The sequence below is a fragment of the Oncorhynchus clarkii genome, unplaced genomic scaffold (assembly GCF_045791955.1).
Source record: "Oncorhynchus clarkii lewisi isolate Uvic-CL-2024 unplaced genomic scaffold, UVic_Ocla_1.0 unplaced_contig_5541_pilon_pilon, whole genome shotgun sequence".
Classification (NCBI taxonomy): Eukaryota; Metazoa; Chordata; class Actinopteri; order Salmoniformes; family Salmonidae; genus Oncorhynchus; species Oncorhynchus clarkii.
Genome location: NW_027260000.1, coordinates 1 through 18,921, shown reverse-complemented (window position 1 = coordinate 18,921; position 18,921 = coordinate 1). Strand labels below are relative to the sequence as shown.

Sequence of the window (18,921 nt, the reverse complement as noted above, 5' to 3'; positions counted from 1 at the left end):
TTGTCACATCCAGAACATCTGTAACATTGAATAGAGGCTTGGACTGCATATTACAGACATTATAGCTGAAGAGAAACCAGAAGAACACGTTTATTAGTTTAGGGATTTAATTGATGGCATTTCAATATATTTCCCTCAAATGATGACATTGTTGTTTTACAAGGTAGTGTGAATGAATGAGTAAAAACATAATGAAATCATGGTGGCAGACACTGTGATAATAGTTTAGTAGAATTGATCCCCTTCAAAATGTCCTCAACTTGGTCCATGTGTCAAAATGTCCTCAACTGCAGACTTATAACATGGTCATGTCCATAGGAATATCAAATGTAATTTTTTGATTAAAAGTGACAGTATTAATTGTACTTTAGTCTGTTACATAAACAGTCATAGTACTTTGTTAAAAATACATTATTTCTATGTATCCACTATATTTATAGTCTCTTTTTAAATATATAAAATAAAGTTAGACACAAAAACAGAACTGTTTCAGCCTCAGTCGTCCTTAACTGCAGAACAGATTCTCCCTTCCCTTATGGTCTCAACTGTAAGCCTGCTGGGATGCTAATGTCTAACACACAGTGTTGTACTGAATGACTACGGCTATAAAAGGCTGAAATATGGCATGAACCACTGTTGGACTGATTCAACCATGTTATATATATAATCACATTGTCATTATTTTACTTCACAGATAAACATTCACATTAGCAGCTATGAAGGCATTGCTGACATGCTCCGGGTACATATGGATAAATGCACAGTATTTGTGACACAGACAGTGGTGATGATGAGCCACACCTCAGATAACATGAGAGGTAAATGTCGTTGTACAGTGGGATGAAAGGTACAGTCAGCTGCAGTACTTCAACACGGGATAACATAGTAACTTCTGGATAGGTTTATAACCCCACAACACAGGGTGAGACTGATACAATAGAGGAGGGTTAGGTAAAATACACTCATTATATCATATTAGATCGTTTTAAACAACTCCGTCTGATTTACACATATATATTAAATGTTAAAATTATAAATAATTTTAGTACTGCGTGTCGTCCAACACTCAAAATAAAAAACAAACATATTTAATTATAATTAATTATATATTTAATTTTAAACCTGCTATATTATTGATTATAATCAATCAATTAGCTGCAATAAAACTCCTTTGAGTAGAGTGTGTTGTGAATATCTTAGTCATAGGTCAAACCCCATCCAACTTCCTACCTAAGTCTAGTTCACCCCTTTCTCTCTGAAGTGTGCACTCATTCACTTCAAGAATTCAATCCAATGATTTTAAATCATCCTTGAATGGGAGTGAACGAGTGTACACTTGGGGAGAATTGGAACTAGGCAGTAGTATTTTGTTCCACACTATATATATATATATTACTTGACTACTCTCTTGATAGCTGCCTGCGAGGCCAGGGAGAGAGTGCTCTACATCAAACCCAGTCTGATACCTCATTGCATGAGACAGGTAGACTGTGGCAGGAAGTCTTGTAGGTATGTGACCACAGCCTTGGAGAGGTAGGTCATGGTACCGTAGCTGCCACTAGGGGCGCTGTCATAGAAGAAGTGACATATCCCCGTGGCTGGATCCTTCTCCAGGAAGTACTCGTTGGCTCCATGGGTCCTCTGGAACATAGAGGACATGGCTGATAGGTAGATACAGATCATGTTGTCTATAGTTAGAGAATAGGTCTTACTCCAACCTGAGGCGTGGGGCTCGGATCCCACTTCTGACTCCATGTTATGTTATGATAGTCATATGGACGAGTCAGGCAGAGACACGTGACTCTAGTTAACATGATAATATGGCAACGATACAGGACAGACATCACTGAACTGGACCATTACACAATTAACCCTTTACAGGGCATTACTTTCTAGAGACAATTACACATTAACCCTTTACAGGACATTACTTTCTAGTGACCATTTCTGTGGCCTTGTGGGAATAGTTTCCACCCTGAGATTGGAAGCGTGGGGGTTCGATCCCCGGTCGAGTCAAACCAAACACTTTAAAATGGGACCCGATGCGTCTCTGCCTGCAGATGTTCCAGAGGGTGTAGTTACTCGTACATCACGCTATAGAAACAGGAAATAGGCTCCTGCCCTATGGGCCGTTCTGGCTCAGACTTACCTGGTCCTGTAAGAAGAGGTCATTGGCCATGTGTACGATGCGGTCGATCAGGATGATTCCTCCGATGTTGTCCACATCCATGTCAGCCACCAGCGTCAGCACCATCACAGCCTCCACCAGCAGCTGTCGGTACTCTGGCTGGGGGACGTGGTTCAGAACAGACTCCACGTGCACCGCAAACTTGATCTCGCCTTCTGTCATCTGGCAGGCAGGGACACGACGTCAGAGTCAGAACGCTTTCCCAGACACAGATGGAATCTCCATCAAGGGATCTGTCTGTGCCAATCACAGTGCCTGAAAGGAAATCTTATTTCCTACTATTATAGGAAGCAACATTTGTTCTAAATGTGAAACACTGAGAGATGTTCCTTGATGCCGTGCTGCTGTTTGGGGGTCTAGGGGGGTTACTGCACATTATTAATAGAGTTGTAAAAAGGGCTATATAAATACCATTTATATACCAATCAATCTATACCAATCAATCTATTGATTTGACTACATACCTCTCTGGTAGTGGAGCACGTATCTATCTATAGACAGACTGACACTACATACCTCTCTGGTAGTGGAGCACGTATCCATCTATAGACAGACTGACACTACATACCTCTCTGGTAGTGGAGGAAGACAGCACGTATCCATCTATAGACAGACTGTGACACTACATACCTCTCTGGTAGTGGAGGAAGACAGCACGTATCCATCTATAGACAGACTGACACGACATACCTCTCTGGTAGTAGAGGAAGACAGCACATATCCATCTATAGACAGACCGTGACACTACATACCTCTCTGGTAGTGGAGGATGTATCCATCTATAGACAGACTGTGACACTACATACATACCTCTCTGGTAGTGGAGGAAGACAGCACATATCCATCTATAGACAGACCGTGACACTACATACCTCTCTGGTTGTGGAGGATGTATCCATCTATAGACAGACTGTGACACTACATACATACCTCTCTGGTAGTGGAGGAAGACAGCACGTATCCATCTATAGACAGACCGTGACACTACATACCTCTCTGGTAGTGGAGCACGTATCCATCTATAGACAGACTGACACTACATACCTCTCTGGTAGTGGAGGAAGACAGCACGTATCCATCTATAGACAGACTGACACTACATACCTCTATGGTAGTGGAGCACATATCCATCTATAGACAGACTGACACTACATACCTCTCTGGTAGTGGAGGAAGACAGCACGTATCCATCTATAGACAGACTGACACTACATACCTCTCCGGTAGTGGAGCACGTATCCATCTATAGACAGACTGTGACACTACATACTTCTCTAGTAGTAGAGGAAGACAGCACGTATCCATCTATAGACAGACCGTGACACTACATACCTCTCCGGTAGTGGAGGAAGACAGCACGTATCCATCTATAGACAGACTGACACTACATACCTCTCCGGTAGTGGAGCACGTATCCATCTATAGACAGACTGTGACACTACATACCCCTCTGGTAGTGGAGGAAGACAGCACGTATCCATCTATAGACAGACCGTGACACTACATACCCCTCTGGTAGTGGAGGAAGACAGCACGTATCCATCTATAGACAGACCGTGACACTACATACCTCTCTAGTAGTAGAGGAAGACAGCACGTATCCATCTATAGACAGACTGTGACACTACATACCTCTCTGGTAGTGGAGGAAGACAGCACGTATCCATCTATAGACAGACCGTGACACTACATACCTCTCTGGTAGTAGAGGAAGGCAGCACGTATCCATCTATAGACAGGCCGTGGCACTTCTGCAGGATCTTCCACACCTTCTGGTAGAAGCCCATTGGGACCCTGTTGATGGCCCCATCCAGCCGTCTCCTCCTCAGCCACTGACCCTGCCGCTCCTCCCACTGCAGGTGGCTGTCTGACCCCCCGGGGCCTACAGGGGACAGGATACCACTGGGGGTGGAGGGGCTGCTGCACCGCTACAGGGGGAGATGTGTGTTCATATACGCACGCAGAGGTACAAACACACACACACACACACACACACACACACACACACACACACACACACACACACACACACACACACACACACACACACACACACACACACACACACACACACACACACACACACACACATACATAGACTGACCAGGTGAATTCAGGTCAAAGCCATGATCCCTTGTTGATGTAACTTGTTAAATCCACTTCAAATCAGTATAGATGAACGGGAGGAGACAGGTTAAAGAAGGATGTTTTTGCCTTGAGACATGGATTGTGTATGTGTGCCATTCAGAGGGTGAATGGGCAAGACAAAAGATTTAAGTGCCTTTGAACGGGGTATGGTAGTAGGTGCCAGGCACACCGGTTTGTGTAAAGAACTGCAACGCTGCTGTGTGTTTCACGCTCAACAGTTTCCTGTGTGTATCAAGAATGGTCCACCACCCAAAGGGTAGGAGTCAACATGGGCCAACATGCTACAGGCCAGTACATGTTACCATGACGACACCAGCATGCTACAGGCCAGTACATGTTACCATGATGACACCAGCATGCTACAGGCCAGTAAATGTTACCATGATGACACCAGCATGCTACAGGCCAGTACATGTTCCATGACGACACCGGCATGCTACAGGCCAGTAAATGTTACCATGACGACACCAGCATGCTACAGGCCAGTACATGTTCCATGACGACACCGGCATGCTACAGGCCAGTAAATGTTACCATGACGACACCAGCATGCTACAGGCCAGTACATGTTCCATGACGACACCGGCATGCTACAGGCCAGTAAATGTTACCATGATGACACCAGCATGCTACAGGCCAGTAAATGTTACCATGATGACACCAGCATGCTACAGGCCAGTAAATGTTACCATGATGACACCAGCATGCTACAGGCCAGTACATGTTACCATGACGACACCAGCATGTTAGTACAGCAAGCATAAGGCAATGTAACGAAGAAAGACAACCGTTCAGAGTGAACCTCGTCTGCGTGGTCTAGTGAACATGGGACAATGAGGGAGACATGGTTCATGGTTTACCGTGGAACGGGGAGAGGTGACGTTGCTGCTGATGGAATAGCCACTGTTACTCATCTGGAAAGGATCAACACGGAGAAGACGTCATGTTGTCGTCGAGGGAGAGACACAGAAGGAGGGGATGACGGCGTGAAGGAAAGTCAAACTCACACCTTGTAAATACAGTTTAGATTATGATCAAACATCAGACACCGTTAAAGATGTGGGCTAGAAAACAGGCAAACATGATCAGCAGCTCAGCATGAGGTAAGGCACTACTGACTGTATTCTAGTACAGCTGGTATGAATGGGCTTTCAGCTGGTGGCTTCATGTCATGTTATGATGGTTGGTTTCATTATGGTCTAGCTGTGGAGATTAGAGCTGATGAGGCAATATGACTATTAACTAACAAACTCAACCCACGCTGATCGAACGAGACGAGTCATCCAACTGCAATCAGAACCATACAACATTACAACATTACTACTATAGACAAAGAGCATTCTGTCGTCATGTCTTCTAACTAGAATCAAACATACAGAAAGAGCATTAGGCCTATACTAACCTGTAGATTATATTATAGAGGATTAGGTCTATACTAACCTGTAGATTATATTATAGAGGATTAGGTCTATACTAACCTGTAGATTATATTATAGAGCATTAGGTCTATACTAGCCTGTAGATTATATTATAGAGCATTAGGTCTATACTAACCTGTAGATTATATTATAGAGGATTAGGTCTATACTAACCTGTAGATTATATTATAGAGGATTAGGTCTATACTAGCCTGTAGATTATATTATAGAGCATTAGGTCTATACTAACCTGTAGATTATATTATAGAGCATTAGGTCTATACTAGCCTGTAGATTAAATTATAGAGGATTAGGTCTATACTAACCTGTAGATTATATTATAGAGGATTAGGTCTATACTAACCTGTAGATTATATTATAGAGGATTAGGTCTATACTAGCCTGTAGATTATATTATAGAGGATTAGGTCTATACTAACCTGTAGATTATATTATAGAGGATTAGGTCTATACTAACCTGTAGATTATATTATAGAGCATTAGGTCTATACTAACCTGTAGATTATATTATAGAGGATTAGGTCTATACTAACCTGTAGATTATATTATAGAGCATTAGGTCTATACTAACCTGTAGATTATATTATAGAGGATTAGGTCTATACTAACCTGTAGATTATATTATAGAGCATTAGGTCTATACTAACCTGTAGATTATATTATAGAGGATTAGGTCTATACTAACCTGTAGATTATATTATAGAGCATTAGGTCTATACTAACCTGTAGATTATATTATAGAGGATTAGGTCTATACTAACCTGTAGATTATATTATAGAGGATTAGGTCTATACTAACCTGTAGATTATATTATAGAGCATTAGGTCTATACTAACCTGTAGATTATATTATAGAGCATTAGGTCTATACTAACCTGTATATTATATTATAGAGGATTAGGTCTATACTAACCTGTAGATTATATTATAGAGGATTAGGTCTATACTAACCTGTAGATTATATTATAGAGCATTAGGTCTATACTAATCTGTAGATTAAATTAGAGCATTAGGTCTATACTAATCTGTAGATTATATTATAGAGGATTAGGTCTATACTAATCTGTAGATTAAATTAGAGCATTAGGTCTATACTAATCTGTAGATTAAATTAGAGCATTAGGTCTATACTAATCTGTAGATTAAATTAGAGCATTAGGTCTATACTAACCTGTAGATTATATTATAGAGCATTAGGTCTATACTAACCTGTAGATTATATTATAGAGGATTAGGTCTATACTAACCTGTAGATTATATTATAGAGGATTAGGTCTATACTAACCTGTAGATTATATTATAGAGGATTAGGTCTATACTAACCTGTAGATTATATTATAGAGGATTAGGTCTATACTAACCTGTAGATTATATTATAGAGGATTAGGTCTATACTAACCTGTAGATTATATTATAGAGCATTAGGTCTATACTAACCTGTAGATTATATTATAGAGGATTAGGTCTATACTAACCTTTAGATTAGATGATAGGTCAAAGGAAATCAGGGGTCTCCAACCTTTTCTAGCATGAGAGCTACTTTTAAATTATGAAACATTTCACAAGATACACATACATTTTTTCCTAGCTTTCAAATAGGCAGTCTTTGTATGTTCCCAAATTCTGTTTTCTTGGGGGAATGTCATTCTGTCTACTCAGAAGACAGTTATTATGATCCCTAACTGGCTACAAAAGCCCACACCCCACAGACACAAAAGGGGCAATATTGTTGGAAATGTCAGATATTGTGTTCCGTTTGGCTTTCAGCCAGTTGTGGCTAACCAGGGGTGGTTGAATGTCAATGTGGATTTGATTGGATAGTAGCCGGGAGCGTGACTTGTCTAATACTAGTGAGATTTGTTTATGACAGTTTACGGTAGAACACGTGAAAAATAAATGCTTTTTCAGAATAGTTTGGCGAGCTACTCATGGGTAGACTGGGAGATACTGGTAGCTTGTGATGGACCTGTTGGAGACCCCTGATGAAGATATTCTCCATGACATGCAATAGTCAGCTGACGTGACCATACCTGTTTGATCTCACGCTTCAGCTTGCGGATGCCGGTGCGCTCCGTCTTAGTGGCCCCAGTGTGACCCAGCTCATGGATGGAGACAGACGGGCTGGTGGCCGAGGACTGCATAGGACGCACTGACACAGGAGAAAGGGAGACAGACACAACAATTCATTTGATTCAATAGAATAGTACTACACCTGCAAAGATACCAGTACACCTGCAAAGATACCAGTACACCTGCAAAGATACCAGTACACCTGCAAAGATACCAGTACACCTGCAAAGATACCAGTACACCTGCAAAGATACCAGTACACCTGCAAAGATACCAGTACACCTGCAAAGATACCAGTACACCTGCAAAGATACCAGTACACCTGCAAAGATACCAGTACACCTGCAAAGATACCAGTACACCTGCAAAGATACCAGTACACCTGCAAAGATACCAGTACACCTGCAAAGATACCAGTACACCTGCAAAGTACACCTGCAAAGATACCAGTACACCTGCAAAAATACCAGTACACCTGCAAAGATACCAGTACACCTGCAAAGATACCAGTACACCTGCAAAGATACCAGTACACCTGCAAAGATTTGAGAAGAATCGGGAAATGTATTAATACTGTAGAAACTACTAATGCTGGCTATGTAGGGGTTGGGGCCAGGTGGCTATGTAGTGGTCAGGCCTAGGGGGCTATGTAGGGGTCTATGTAGGGTTCGGGCCTAGGGGGCTATGTAGGGGTCTATGTAGGGGTCTATGTAGGGGTCTATGTAGGGGTCTATGTAGGGGGCTATGTAGGGGTCGGGGCTAGGGGTCTATGTAGGGGTCGGGGCTAGAGGTCTGTGTAGTTGTCGGGGCTAGGGGTCTATGTAGTGGTCTATGTAGGGGTCTATGTAGGGGTCGGGGCTAGGGGTCTATGTAGGGGTCTATGTAGGGGTCGGGGCTAGGGGTCTATGTAGGGGTCTATGTAGGAGTCTATGTAGGGGTCTATGTAGGAGTCTAAGTAGGGGTCGGGGTCTATGTAGGGGTCGGGGCTAGGGGTCTATGTAGGGGTCTATGTAGGGGTCGGAGCTAGGGGTCTATGTAGGGGTCGGGGCTAGGGGTCTATGTAGGGGTCGGGGCTAAAGGTCTGTGTAGTTGTCGGGCTAGGGGTCTATGTAGTGGTCTATGTAGGGGTCTATGTAGGGGTCGGGGCTAGGGGTCTATGTAGGGGTCTATGTAGGAGTCTATGTAGGGGTCGGGGCTAGGGGTCGGGGTCTATGTAGGGGTCGGGGCTAGGGGTCTATGTAGGGGTCTATGTAGGGGTCGGAGCTAGGGGTCTATGTAGGGGTCGGGGCTAGGGGTCTATGTAGGGGTCTATGTAGGGGTCGGGGCTAGGGGTCGGGGTCTATGTAGGGGTCTCGGTAGGGGTCGGGGCTAGGGGTTGGGGTTAGGGGTCTATGTAGGGGTCGGGGCTAGGGGTCTATGTAGGGGTCGGGGCTAGGGGTCTATGTAGGGGTCGGTGCTAGGGGTCTATGTAGGGGTCGGGCTAGGGGTCTATGTAGGGGTCGGGGCTAGGGGTCTATGTAGGGGTCGGGGCTAGGGGTCTATGTAGGGTTAGCGGCTAGGGGTCTATGTAGTGGTCTATGTAGGGGTCGGGGCTAGGGGGCTATGTAGGGGTCGGGGCTAGGGGTCTATGTAGGGGTCGGGGCTAGGGGTTGATTTGGGATTGGGAAAGACTCACTGCTCCTCTCCACCCCAAACTCCTTCCCACTGAGGATGTGGTGTAGCAGGTTCTTCATGTCTGACGGACTCAAGTTCATCAGGCTCTCAGAGGCCTCCTCCCCTGCAGAGGACAGAGAGAGAGACGCCTGTAACGCTTAGTAGAGAGACTCTGTAAAAACTCCCCAGGCACTTCCACACTAAAAGGCCATTCAGCTCAACATCCAGATACAGTAGTGTTACTACTAACCAGTCTGCTAACCAGGTCTACCTGAAAGAACTACCAGAGCCCTATTCAGATGGTGAGTCTACTGAGGCCTTTAGAACACAGCTGATTATTCTACCATTCTAAGAATGGTACTGAACCCTACCTGAGCAGTGTAGACTGAACCCTACCTGAGCAGTGTAGACTGAACCCCACCTGAGCAGTATAGACTGAACCCTACCTGAGCAGTGTAGACTGAACCCTACCTGAGCAGTGTAGACTGAACCCTACCTGAGCAGTGTAGACTGAACCCTACCTGAGCAGTGCAGACTGAACCCTACCTGAGCAGTGTAGACTGAACCCTACCTGAGCAATGTAGACTGAACCCTACCTGAGCAGTGTAGACTGAACCCTACCTGAGCAGTGTAGACTGAACCCTACCTGAGCAGTGTAGACTGAACCCTACCTGAGCAGTATAGACTGAACCCTACCTGAGCAGTGTAGACTGAACCCTACCTGAGCAGTGTAGACTGAACCCTACCTGAGCAGTGCAGACTGAACCCTACCTGAGCAGTATAGACTGAACCCTACCTGAGCAGTGTAGACTGAACCCTACCTGAGCAGTGTAGACTGAACCCTTCCTGAGCAGTATAGACTGAACCCTACCTGAGCAGTGTAGACTGAACCCTACCTGAGCAGTATAGACTGAACCCTACCTGAGCAGTGTAGACTGAACCCTACATGAGCAGTGTAGACTGAACCCTACCTGAGCAGTGCAGACTGAACCCTACCTGAGCAGTATAGACTGAACCCTACCTGAGCAGTGTAGACTGAACCCTACCTGAGCAGTGTAGACTGAACCCTTCCTGAGCAGTATAGACTGAACCCTACCTGAGCAGTGTAGACTGAACCCTACCTGAGCAGTATAGACTGAACCCTACCTGAGCAGTGTAGACTGAACCCTACCTGAGCAGTATAGACTGAACCCTACCTGAGCAGTGTAGACTGAACCCTACCTGAGCAGTGTAGACTGAACCCTTCCTGAGCAGTATAGACTGAACCCTACCTGAGCAGTGTAGACTGAACCCTACCTGAGCAGTATAGACTGAACCCTACCTGAGCAGTGTAGACTGAACCCTACCTGAGCAGTGTAGACTGCGGGCCAGCTCTGTAGCCATCACCTGCATGATGAGTCCGATTCGGAGACGCAGCATGTCCCCAAACAGAGCCGGCTGGGAGCGGACGTACATGGCCAGGTACACCATGATCTCCTGCATTATCACAATACAGCAGTCGTTACTTTCCCTTCATCGCAGAGACTTGTTACAAAACGGACCAAAGTTTGCTTTGACGTGTCGAGCTAGACTCGCGTCGGGCAGAGAATTTGGACGGAAATGGCATCTGTAAGCATCTTATATAATCCCAGTTATAATGTGTTGTACCTGAGTGAGCACAGCGATGCTGATGTCCTGCCCACTGGCCTCATAGATCAGAGAGTTGAGTTCTTCTGGAGGAAGAGGCGCTGAGATGACTTTCTCCCTGGGCTCCGGTGGTAACCCCACTGTCAGCTGCTTGTGGTGGGAGATGAGATCTGTACAGGCCTCAGCCAGCACCTCCACTCTCTTCCTCAGGATACCAGAGATGTATCTGATCAGACCCCACTCCTTGTTGGCCCCGGCCTGGGCATACAGCTCCTCCAGCAGACACCTCACACTGACCCCGCCCTGACCCCCCACGTCCACCAGCCAATCAGCACCTTTCAGGTTAGAGAGAATTACAAATCATTCAGTTCAATTCAATCTGAGGAGTCAATTCAGTGTAATTCAAACCTAAACATGTAGAGAATTCAATTAAATTTGATTCAATTCAAAGATTCAATTCCACCCGACACATGCACCATCTAATCCAGGGGTGGGAGAAATATGGCCCATTTGATCTGACCTGCAGGAGGTTGGAGTAAAACAAAAAAAAATTGAAAAATATTATTTTGTGTAAAAAAAAATTAAAAACTCCAGGCCACATTGAACACCTACAACTAAATAGAGAGTGTGTAGAAATGATAATAGACGTTTACAGTTTGCCCACCCCTGATCTAAACCAGTACCTTTCATCACGCAGAGGATATATAGTATGTCTGCCTGGTCCTGCAGTGTGGGACACTCCTTCAACTGTCTCACCAGAGACCCAAAGTCTGTGTTACCCTGGGAGTCTCGCGGCAGGTGGAGGTCTGCAATACTGGGGGCCTGAGAGCAAAGATACACAGACACACACAAATACACACATGTGCGCATGCACACACACACACACACACATTAGAGGACCCAAACACACAGATGCACCAGAAAGACAGTACTGGAGTCTGTTGTTGGCGTAGACTAACTGACCTTGGGCTGTTGTTGATGTGGTGTGTGGTGGTGTGGATGGAGCGGTGTGAGCTGGGACACGTGCAGTAGGTTGAGGGATTTACGGTGCTTGTTCATGATGGGAGTCATGGGAAGATACATGGAGGCCTCTGGAAGAAACAACACTCACCATACAGTATCTGTATTTATTATGGATCCCCATTACTTCCTGCCAAGGCAGCAGCTACTGTTTCTGGGGTCCAACTAAATTAAGGCAGTTAAAACATTACAATACAAACAGATTTCACAACAGATTTCACAACAGATTAAGTGTGTGCCCTCAGGCCCCAACTCTACTCCAACATATCTACTACCACATATCTACAGAGTACCATACAGTAGAAACCTACAGAGTGTAGAAACCTACAGAGTCCCAACCATACAGTAGAAACCTACAGAGTCCCATACAGTAGAAACCTACAGAGTCCCATACAGTAGAAACCTGCAGAGTCCCATACATACAGTAGAAACCTACAGAGTCCCATACAGTAGAAACCTACAGAGTCCCAACCATACAGTAGAAACCTACAGAGTCCCATACAGTAGAAACCTACAGAGTCCCATACAGTAGAAACCTACAGAGTCCCATACATACAGTAGAAACCTACAGAGTCCCATACAGTAGAAACCTACAGAGTCCCACCCATACAGTAGAAACCTACAGAGTCCCATACATACAGTAGAAACCTACAGAGTCCCATACAGTAGAAACCTACAGAGTCCCACCCATACAGTAGAAACCTACAGAGTCCCAACCATACAGTAGAAACCTACAGTCCCAACCATACAGTAGACACCTACAGAGTCCCATACAGTAGAAACCTACAGAGTCCCATACAGTAGAAACCTACAGAGTCCCATACAGTAGAAACCTACAGAGTCCCATACAGTAGAAACCTAGAGTCCCATACAGTAGAAACCTACAGAGTCCCATACATACAGTAGAAACCTACAGAGTCCCACCCATACAGTAGAAACCTACAGAGTCCCATACAGTAGAAACCTACAGAGTCCCATACAGTAGAAACCTAGAGTCCCATACAGTAGAAACCTACAGAGTCCCATACATACAGTAGAAACCTACAGAGTCCCACCCATACAGTAGAAACCTACAGAGTCCATACAGTAGAAACCTACAGAGTCCCCATACATAACCCTAAACCTAACACTTGGTGAATAAACAAACAGTAAATGTGATGATAACTTACTGGGCATGTTGAGGCCTTGGACCTGGGCCATGAAGGAGAGGATGTCTCTGGTGGTGTGTTCAGCACTAAACACGTGGTGCTGCCCCCTCTGGATGGGAGGGAGATGACACTTGGTGGCTGTGCTCTGCATCAGCTGGCTGAGGTAGTGGTCAAACATGTCCCTGGAGCTGCCTGGAGGGGGGCGGGAGTTAAATGTAGACTCAGCAATATGATATTACATACCGCAAGCACAAACATGTCCTTGGAGCTGCCTGGAGGGGGGCGGGAGTTAAATGTAGACTCAGCAATATGATATTACATACCGCAAGCACAAACACGCAAACACAAATACAAACACACACCAATGACCTATACAGACATAAACACACACAGCACACCAATGACCTATACAGACATAAACACACACAGCACACCAATGACCTATACAGACATAAACACACACAGCACACCAATGACCTATACAGACATAAACACACACAGCACACCACGGCTGACATACCTGAGGGGACATAACTTTCTTCTTCGTCTTCCTCCTCTTCTTCATTCTCCAGCAGGTCGTCATCGGTGTCTCCGTCGAGGAAGCTGAGCTCTGTGTGGAACGAGGTAGTCTGGAAGCTGGAGATGTTTGCCATCTGAACCCTGCAAAAAAACACACAAGATGGAATGGAACCAAATAGGACATCACTGGAACTTTCACAACCAGGTGATGTAGTGACATAAATAGTGGAGCCTAGCATTTCCTTGTGTAAATATCCAGAGATCTCTCTTAAGATGAGTGACCTTAGAAATGGAAGAGAGTCAGTCTGACCTTGCCCCTCCGAAGTATCCATCGTTCAGCTTCCTCAGAGTGGACAGAACACACGGGTCGATGCTCTCACCATCATCCACTGGGAACAACAAGGGAAACGTGATCAATTAACCAACCAATCAATAAACCTTGTTTGTCCCATACAGAATGTAGTTTCCCAGCAAGAGTCAGTTTCCTGGACACAGATTAATCCTTGAATTCCCATTTAAATAAATGTTTAGTCCAGAAGTCACACAAACACAGAATGATTACCCAGCATGCTGTGTGTGAAGGGGAATGGGAGGGGTATTTACCCAGCATTCTGTGTGTGATGGGGAAGGTGTAGTTATTTACCCAGCATGCTGTGTGTGATGGGGAATGGGAGGGGTATTTACCCAGCATTCTGTGTGTGATGGGGAAGCTGTAGTTATTTACTCAGCATGCTGTGTGTGACGGGGAGGGGAGGGTATTTACCCAGCATTCTGTGTGTGATGGGGAAGGTGTAGTTATTTACCCAGCATGCTGTGTGTGACGGGGAGGGGAGGGTATTTACCCAGCATTCTGTGTGTTATGGGGAAGGTGTAGTTATTTACTCAGCATGCTGTGTGTGACGGGGAGGGGAGGGTATTTACCCAGCATTCTGTGTGTGATGGGGAAGGTGTAGTTATTTACCCAGCATGCTGTGTGTGACGGGGAAGGGGAGGGTATTTATCCAGCATGCTGTGTGTGACGGGGAAGGTATTTACCCAGCATGCTGTGCGTGACGGGGAAGGTATTTACCCAGCATGCTGTGTGTGATGGGGAAGGTCAGGGTAGGGCGTCCGGTCATCCTCCAGGAGGAGGAGAGATAGGACAGCTCCGTCCTTAGCATCTCCACTATCATCTGGTTGTCCAGAGCCAGGTAGAAGTGATGCTGGTCCAGGAACTAAAGGAGAGGAGAGACAGTGAGATGGTTGTCCAGAGCCAGGTAGAAGTGATGCTGGTCCAGGAACTAAAGGAGAGGAGAGACAGTGAGATGGTTGTCCAGAGCCAGGTAGAAGTGATGCTGATCCAGGAACTAAAGGAGAGGAGAGACAGTGAGATGGTTGTCCAGAGTCAGGTAGAAGTGATGCTGGTCCAGGAACTAAAGGAGAGGAGAGACAGTGAGATGGTTGTCCAGAGCCAGGTAGAAGTGATGCTGGTCCAGGAACTAAAGGAGAGGAGAGACAGTGAGATGGTTGTCCAGAGCCAGGTAGAAGTGATGCTGGTCCAGGAACTAAAGGAGAGGAGAGACAGTGAGATGGTTGTCCAGAGTCAGGTAGAAGTGATGCTGGTCCAGGAACTAAAGGAGAGGAGAGACAGTGAGATGGTTGTCCAGAGCCAGGTAGAAGTGATGCTGGTCCAGGAACTAAAGGAGAGGAGAGACAGTGAGATGGTTGTCCAGAGCCAGGTAGAAGTGATGCTGGTCCAAGAACTAAAGGAGAGGAGAGACAGTGAGATGGTTGTCCAGAGCCAGGTAGAAGTGATGCTGGTCCAGGAACTAAAGGAGAGGAGAGACAGTGAGATGGTTGTCCAGAGCCAGGTAGAAGTGATGCTGGTCCAGGAACTAAAGGAGAGGAGAGACAGTGAGATGGTTGTCCAGAGTCAGGTAGAAGTGATGCTGGTCCAGGAACTAAAGGAGAGGAGAGACAGTGAGATGGTTGTCCAGAGCCAGGTAGAAGTGATGCTGGTCCAGGAACTAAAGGAGAGGAGAGACAGTGAGATGGTTGTCCAGAGCCAGGTAGAAGTGATGCTGGTCCAGGAACTAAAGGAGAGGAGAGACAGTGAGATGGTTGTCCAGAGTCAGGTAGAAGTGATGCTGGTCCAAGAACTAAAGGAGAGGAGAGACAGTGAGATGGTTGTCCAGAGCCAGGTAGAAGTGATGCTGGTCCAGGAACTAAAGGAGAGGAGAGACAGTGAGATGGTTGTCCAGAGCCAGGTAGAAGTGATGCTGGTCCAGGAACTAAAGGAGAGGAGAGACAGTGAGATGGTTGTCCAGAGCCAGATAGAAGTGATGCTGGTCCAGGAACTAAAGGAGAGAGATGGCCAACACTACTGCTCCAGCCCAAACACACCTGATTCAGTCCTACACAAACACACTTGATTCAGCCCTACACAAACACACCTGATTCAGCTAATCAAGGTCTTGATGAGCAGATAATTAGTAGAATCAGGGGCCGTATCCAAATATATATACACTGAGGTCACCCGACCTCAACCCAATAGAGATGGATTGGGATGAGTTGGACCGCATAATGAAGGGAAAGCAGCCAACAAGTGCTCAGCATATGTGGGAACTCCTTCAAGACTGTTGGAAAAGCATTCCAGGTGAAGCTGGTTGAGAGAATGCCAAGACTGTTCAAAGCTGTCATTAAGGCAAAGGGTGGCTACTTTGAAGAATCTCAAATATAAAATATATTTTGATTTGTTTAACACTTTTTGGGTTACTACATGATTCCATATTTTATAGTTTTGATGTCTTCACTATTATTCTACAATGTAGAAAATAGTACAAATAAAGACAAATCCTTGAATGAGTAGGTGTGTCCATACTTTTGATTGTTGTGATTACCAGTTGAGATCAACTTACTCCTGGCTCAGAGTTTGTCTGGGCAGTAGCTTAACATCATCCTAAAACCTACTTTGAGCTGGGAGTATTTTTTAAAAGTCTTAAAACAGGTTTTAACCAGATTCCTGCTTTGTGGATAAAGCCCTAGGTGTGCTAGATTAGGATTTAACAAACAAGAGCATTTAGGGAGATAGGACCTCTACTGTCTTAAGGTAATAACAAGGTATGTCACCTGAGGGGTGAATGTGTAGGTACGGTTCCGGATCTCGTAGAATTTCGAGGTTCCCAGAACTCCAATGTGCCTGTATGGCCTCCCGCTCAGATTCAACTTCTTGCAGTTTCCTGTGAAACAAGTCATTAGCTATGTAGTTCTTATGAAGGCTCTGTGAATCCTTTCTAAGTAGTTGTAACTGTACCCAGTTTGACGTAGACGTGGCTGAGGATGCGAGCAGGCATGACCCTGATGGGCTGGACCTCAGCGATGGTCTGGACCTCTATTTCATCGTTCTTCAGCAGCTCCTGGATCTCCTTCGACTCCGCTAACACACACACTGCCAATGTGTACACACACACACACACACACACACACACACACACACACACACACACACACACACACACACACACACACACACATACACACACACACAGAACAAATTAAGGTATGTACACAGAAACAAATGGTTTGTACACACACATACATGAAGGCACACACACACACACACACAAAGGCACACACACACACTCAAAAGGGAAAGGAAACTCTCAGATAGGCAGCCCTGACCACAGAGCAAACGATCTTAAACAAAACGAGTGAATTAAACAACAAGTCTAGAACTGTATATTACTTGTCCAGTTAAAGGATGTCACATGTCTTCCAGCCTGCATGAGAGGACATTAGACATGCTGCAAACCTTGTACGACTACGTCCGGCTTGAAATTGGTGGAGAATCGCCTGTTGAGAGGGTCGATCTCTCCAGGGGCGAGGAATCCCTTGGAGGAACAGACGGAGAGAGAGAGAGAGAGAGAGAGAGAGAACTAAAGCACCAACCAACACCTCACTGTGGTGAGACAGAGACTGAATCACTCTATTATAAGACAACAGAAGGTTTGTACCTCAGCCAGCAGAGAACTAACGATGTAGAGGGACTGTCCCCACATGTGAGGTAACTGACCCATAGCCACTCTGTCCACGGAGTGAGGGTTCCCGTACTCTTCCTCCATCTGGGGGGAAACACCACACAGTTACGGTCTTCCTCACTTAGTTGTAGGGGACGTTGTTACTTATCAGGATTCAGAAAGGTAGAAAGTGTAACCTGTTACTTCTCCGCATGCCCATATCGGCACAAGGAGTAACGCCGACGTGCCCTAAAGAAAGACGGATTTCCAATTTACACACGGACGATAAAGTTGTATTCAAAAGGGTAATGGCGATACCTTTTCAGGTGGGACAGCGTAGAGCTCAGGCATCAGGCGGATCCCGGGCTTCCCTCTGATCAGGACTTCTTCCAGAGCATCTCTGTACTCCTGCACCTGGACACAGGAAGCAGGAAAGGACATGTTCATCATACAGTCACATGACCTGGGATGGTCTAGCGGTCTGACATATAGCTCGGTGACGTCACCCGCTCTCAGACCTACAGGTAGTGTGTTTTCCTTGCTCTGAAACGGACACAGCTTTTGTGGAGTGACCGGTAACGATGCTTCGTGGGTGACAGGTGTGGATGTACTCAGAGGGTCTCAGGGTGGAACCTAGGTGGGGACGAGGAGAGGGACGGAACCAACACGGCCACACACACCTGTACTAGGTCTCCGCTGAAGATGCCGTCCAGAATGAGGTAGGTCCAGAACACTGGCCATTCACATTCTATATTCTCAAACAGTTTGAGTTCAGCCGGGTCGTAGTGGAGACGGGACGGGTCCTGAGAACGACATACAGACAGACACGGAAATATTACACCCAATGTCTCATCTAAAAGAACAAGGCTCATCTTTAAACGAGAGTTCAAGGAAAACCCCACTAAAATACTATCTTTTGGTATTTTTTTTCCCATTAGTTCACTGTTAATACAGTCCCAAAATGTTTTGTATGTCAGCAGTCAAGTTTTCAAGATATTGGACTTTTAAGAAGTAGATGCAATAGATGCAAAACGCATCATCTTTATGTGATGCAAAACGCATCATCTTTATGTGATGCAAAACGCATCATCTTTATGTGATGCAAAACGCATCAT

At 45.5% G+C, this 18,921-nt stretch overlaps 1 protein-coding gene across 1 annotated transcript; it reads right to left on the bottom strand.

The window, feature by feature from the left end:
• Positions 1-1,218: 1,218 nt before the first annotated feature.
• LOC139401022 (phosphorylase b kinase regulatory subunit alpha, liver isoform-like) lies at positions 1,219-18,609 on the bottom strand (the record flags this gene model as incomplete). Its single annotated transcript, XM_071145548.1, has 20 exons — positions 1,219-1,641; positions 2,150-2,350; positions 3,883-4,116; positions 5,197-5,250; positions 7,806-7,924; positions 9,521-9,622; positions 10,845-10,974; positions 11,146-11,459; positions 11,808-11,946; positions 12,088-12,215; positions 13,314-13,484; positions 13,813-13,952; positions 14,122-14,200; positions 14,881-15,025; positions 16,920-17,029; positions 17,104-17,238; positions 17,602-17,680; positions 17,804-17,911; positions 18,125-18,220; positions 18,487-18,609. Coding segments are annotated over 20 exons (2,781 nt in total), but the record flags the coding sequence as incomplete, so codon positions are not given.
• Positions 18,610-18,921: the final 312 nt, after the last annotated feature.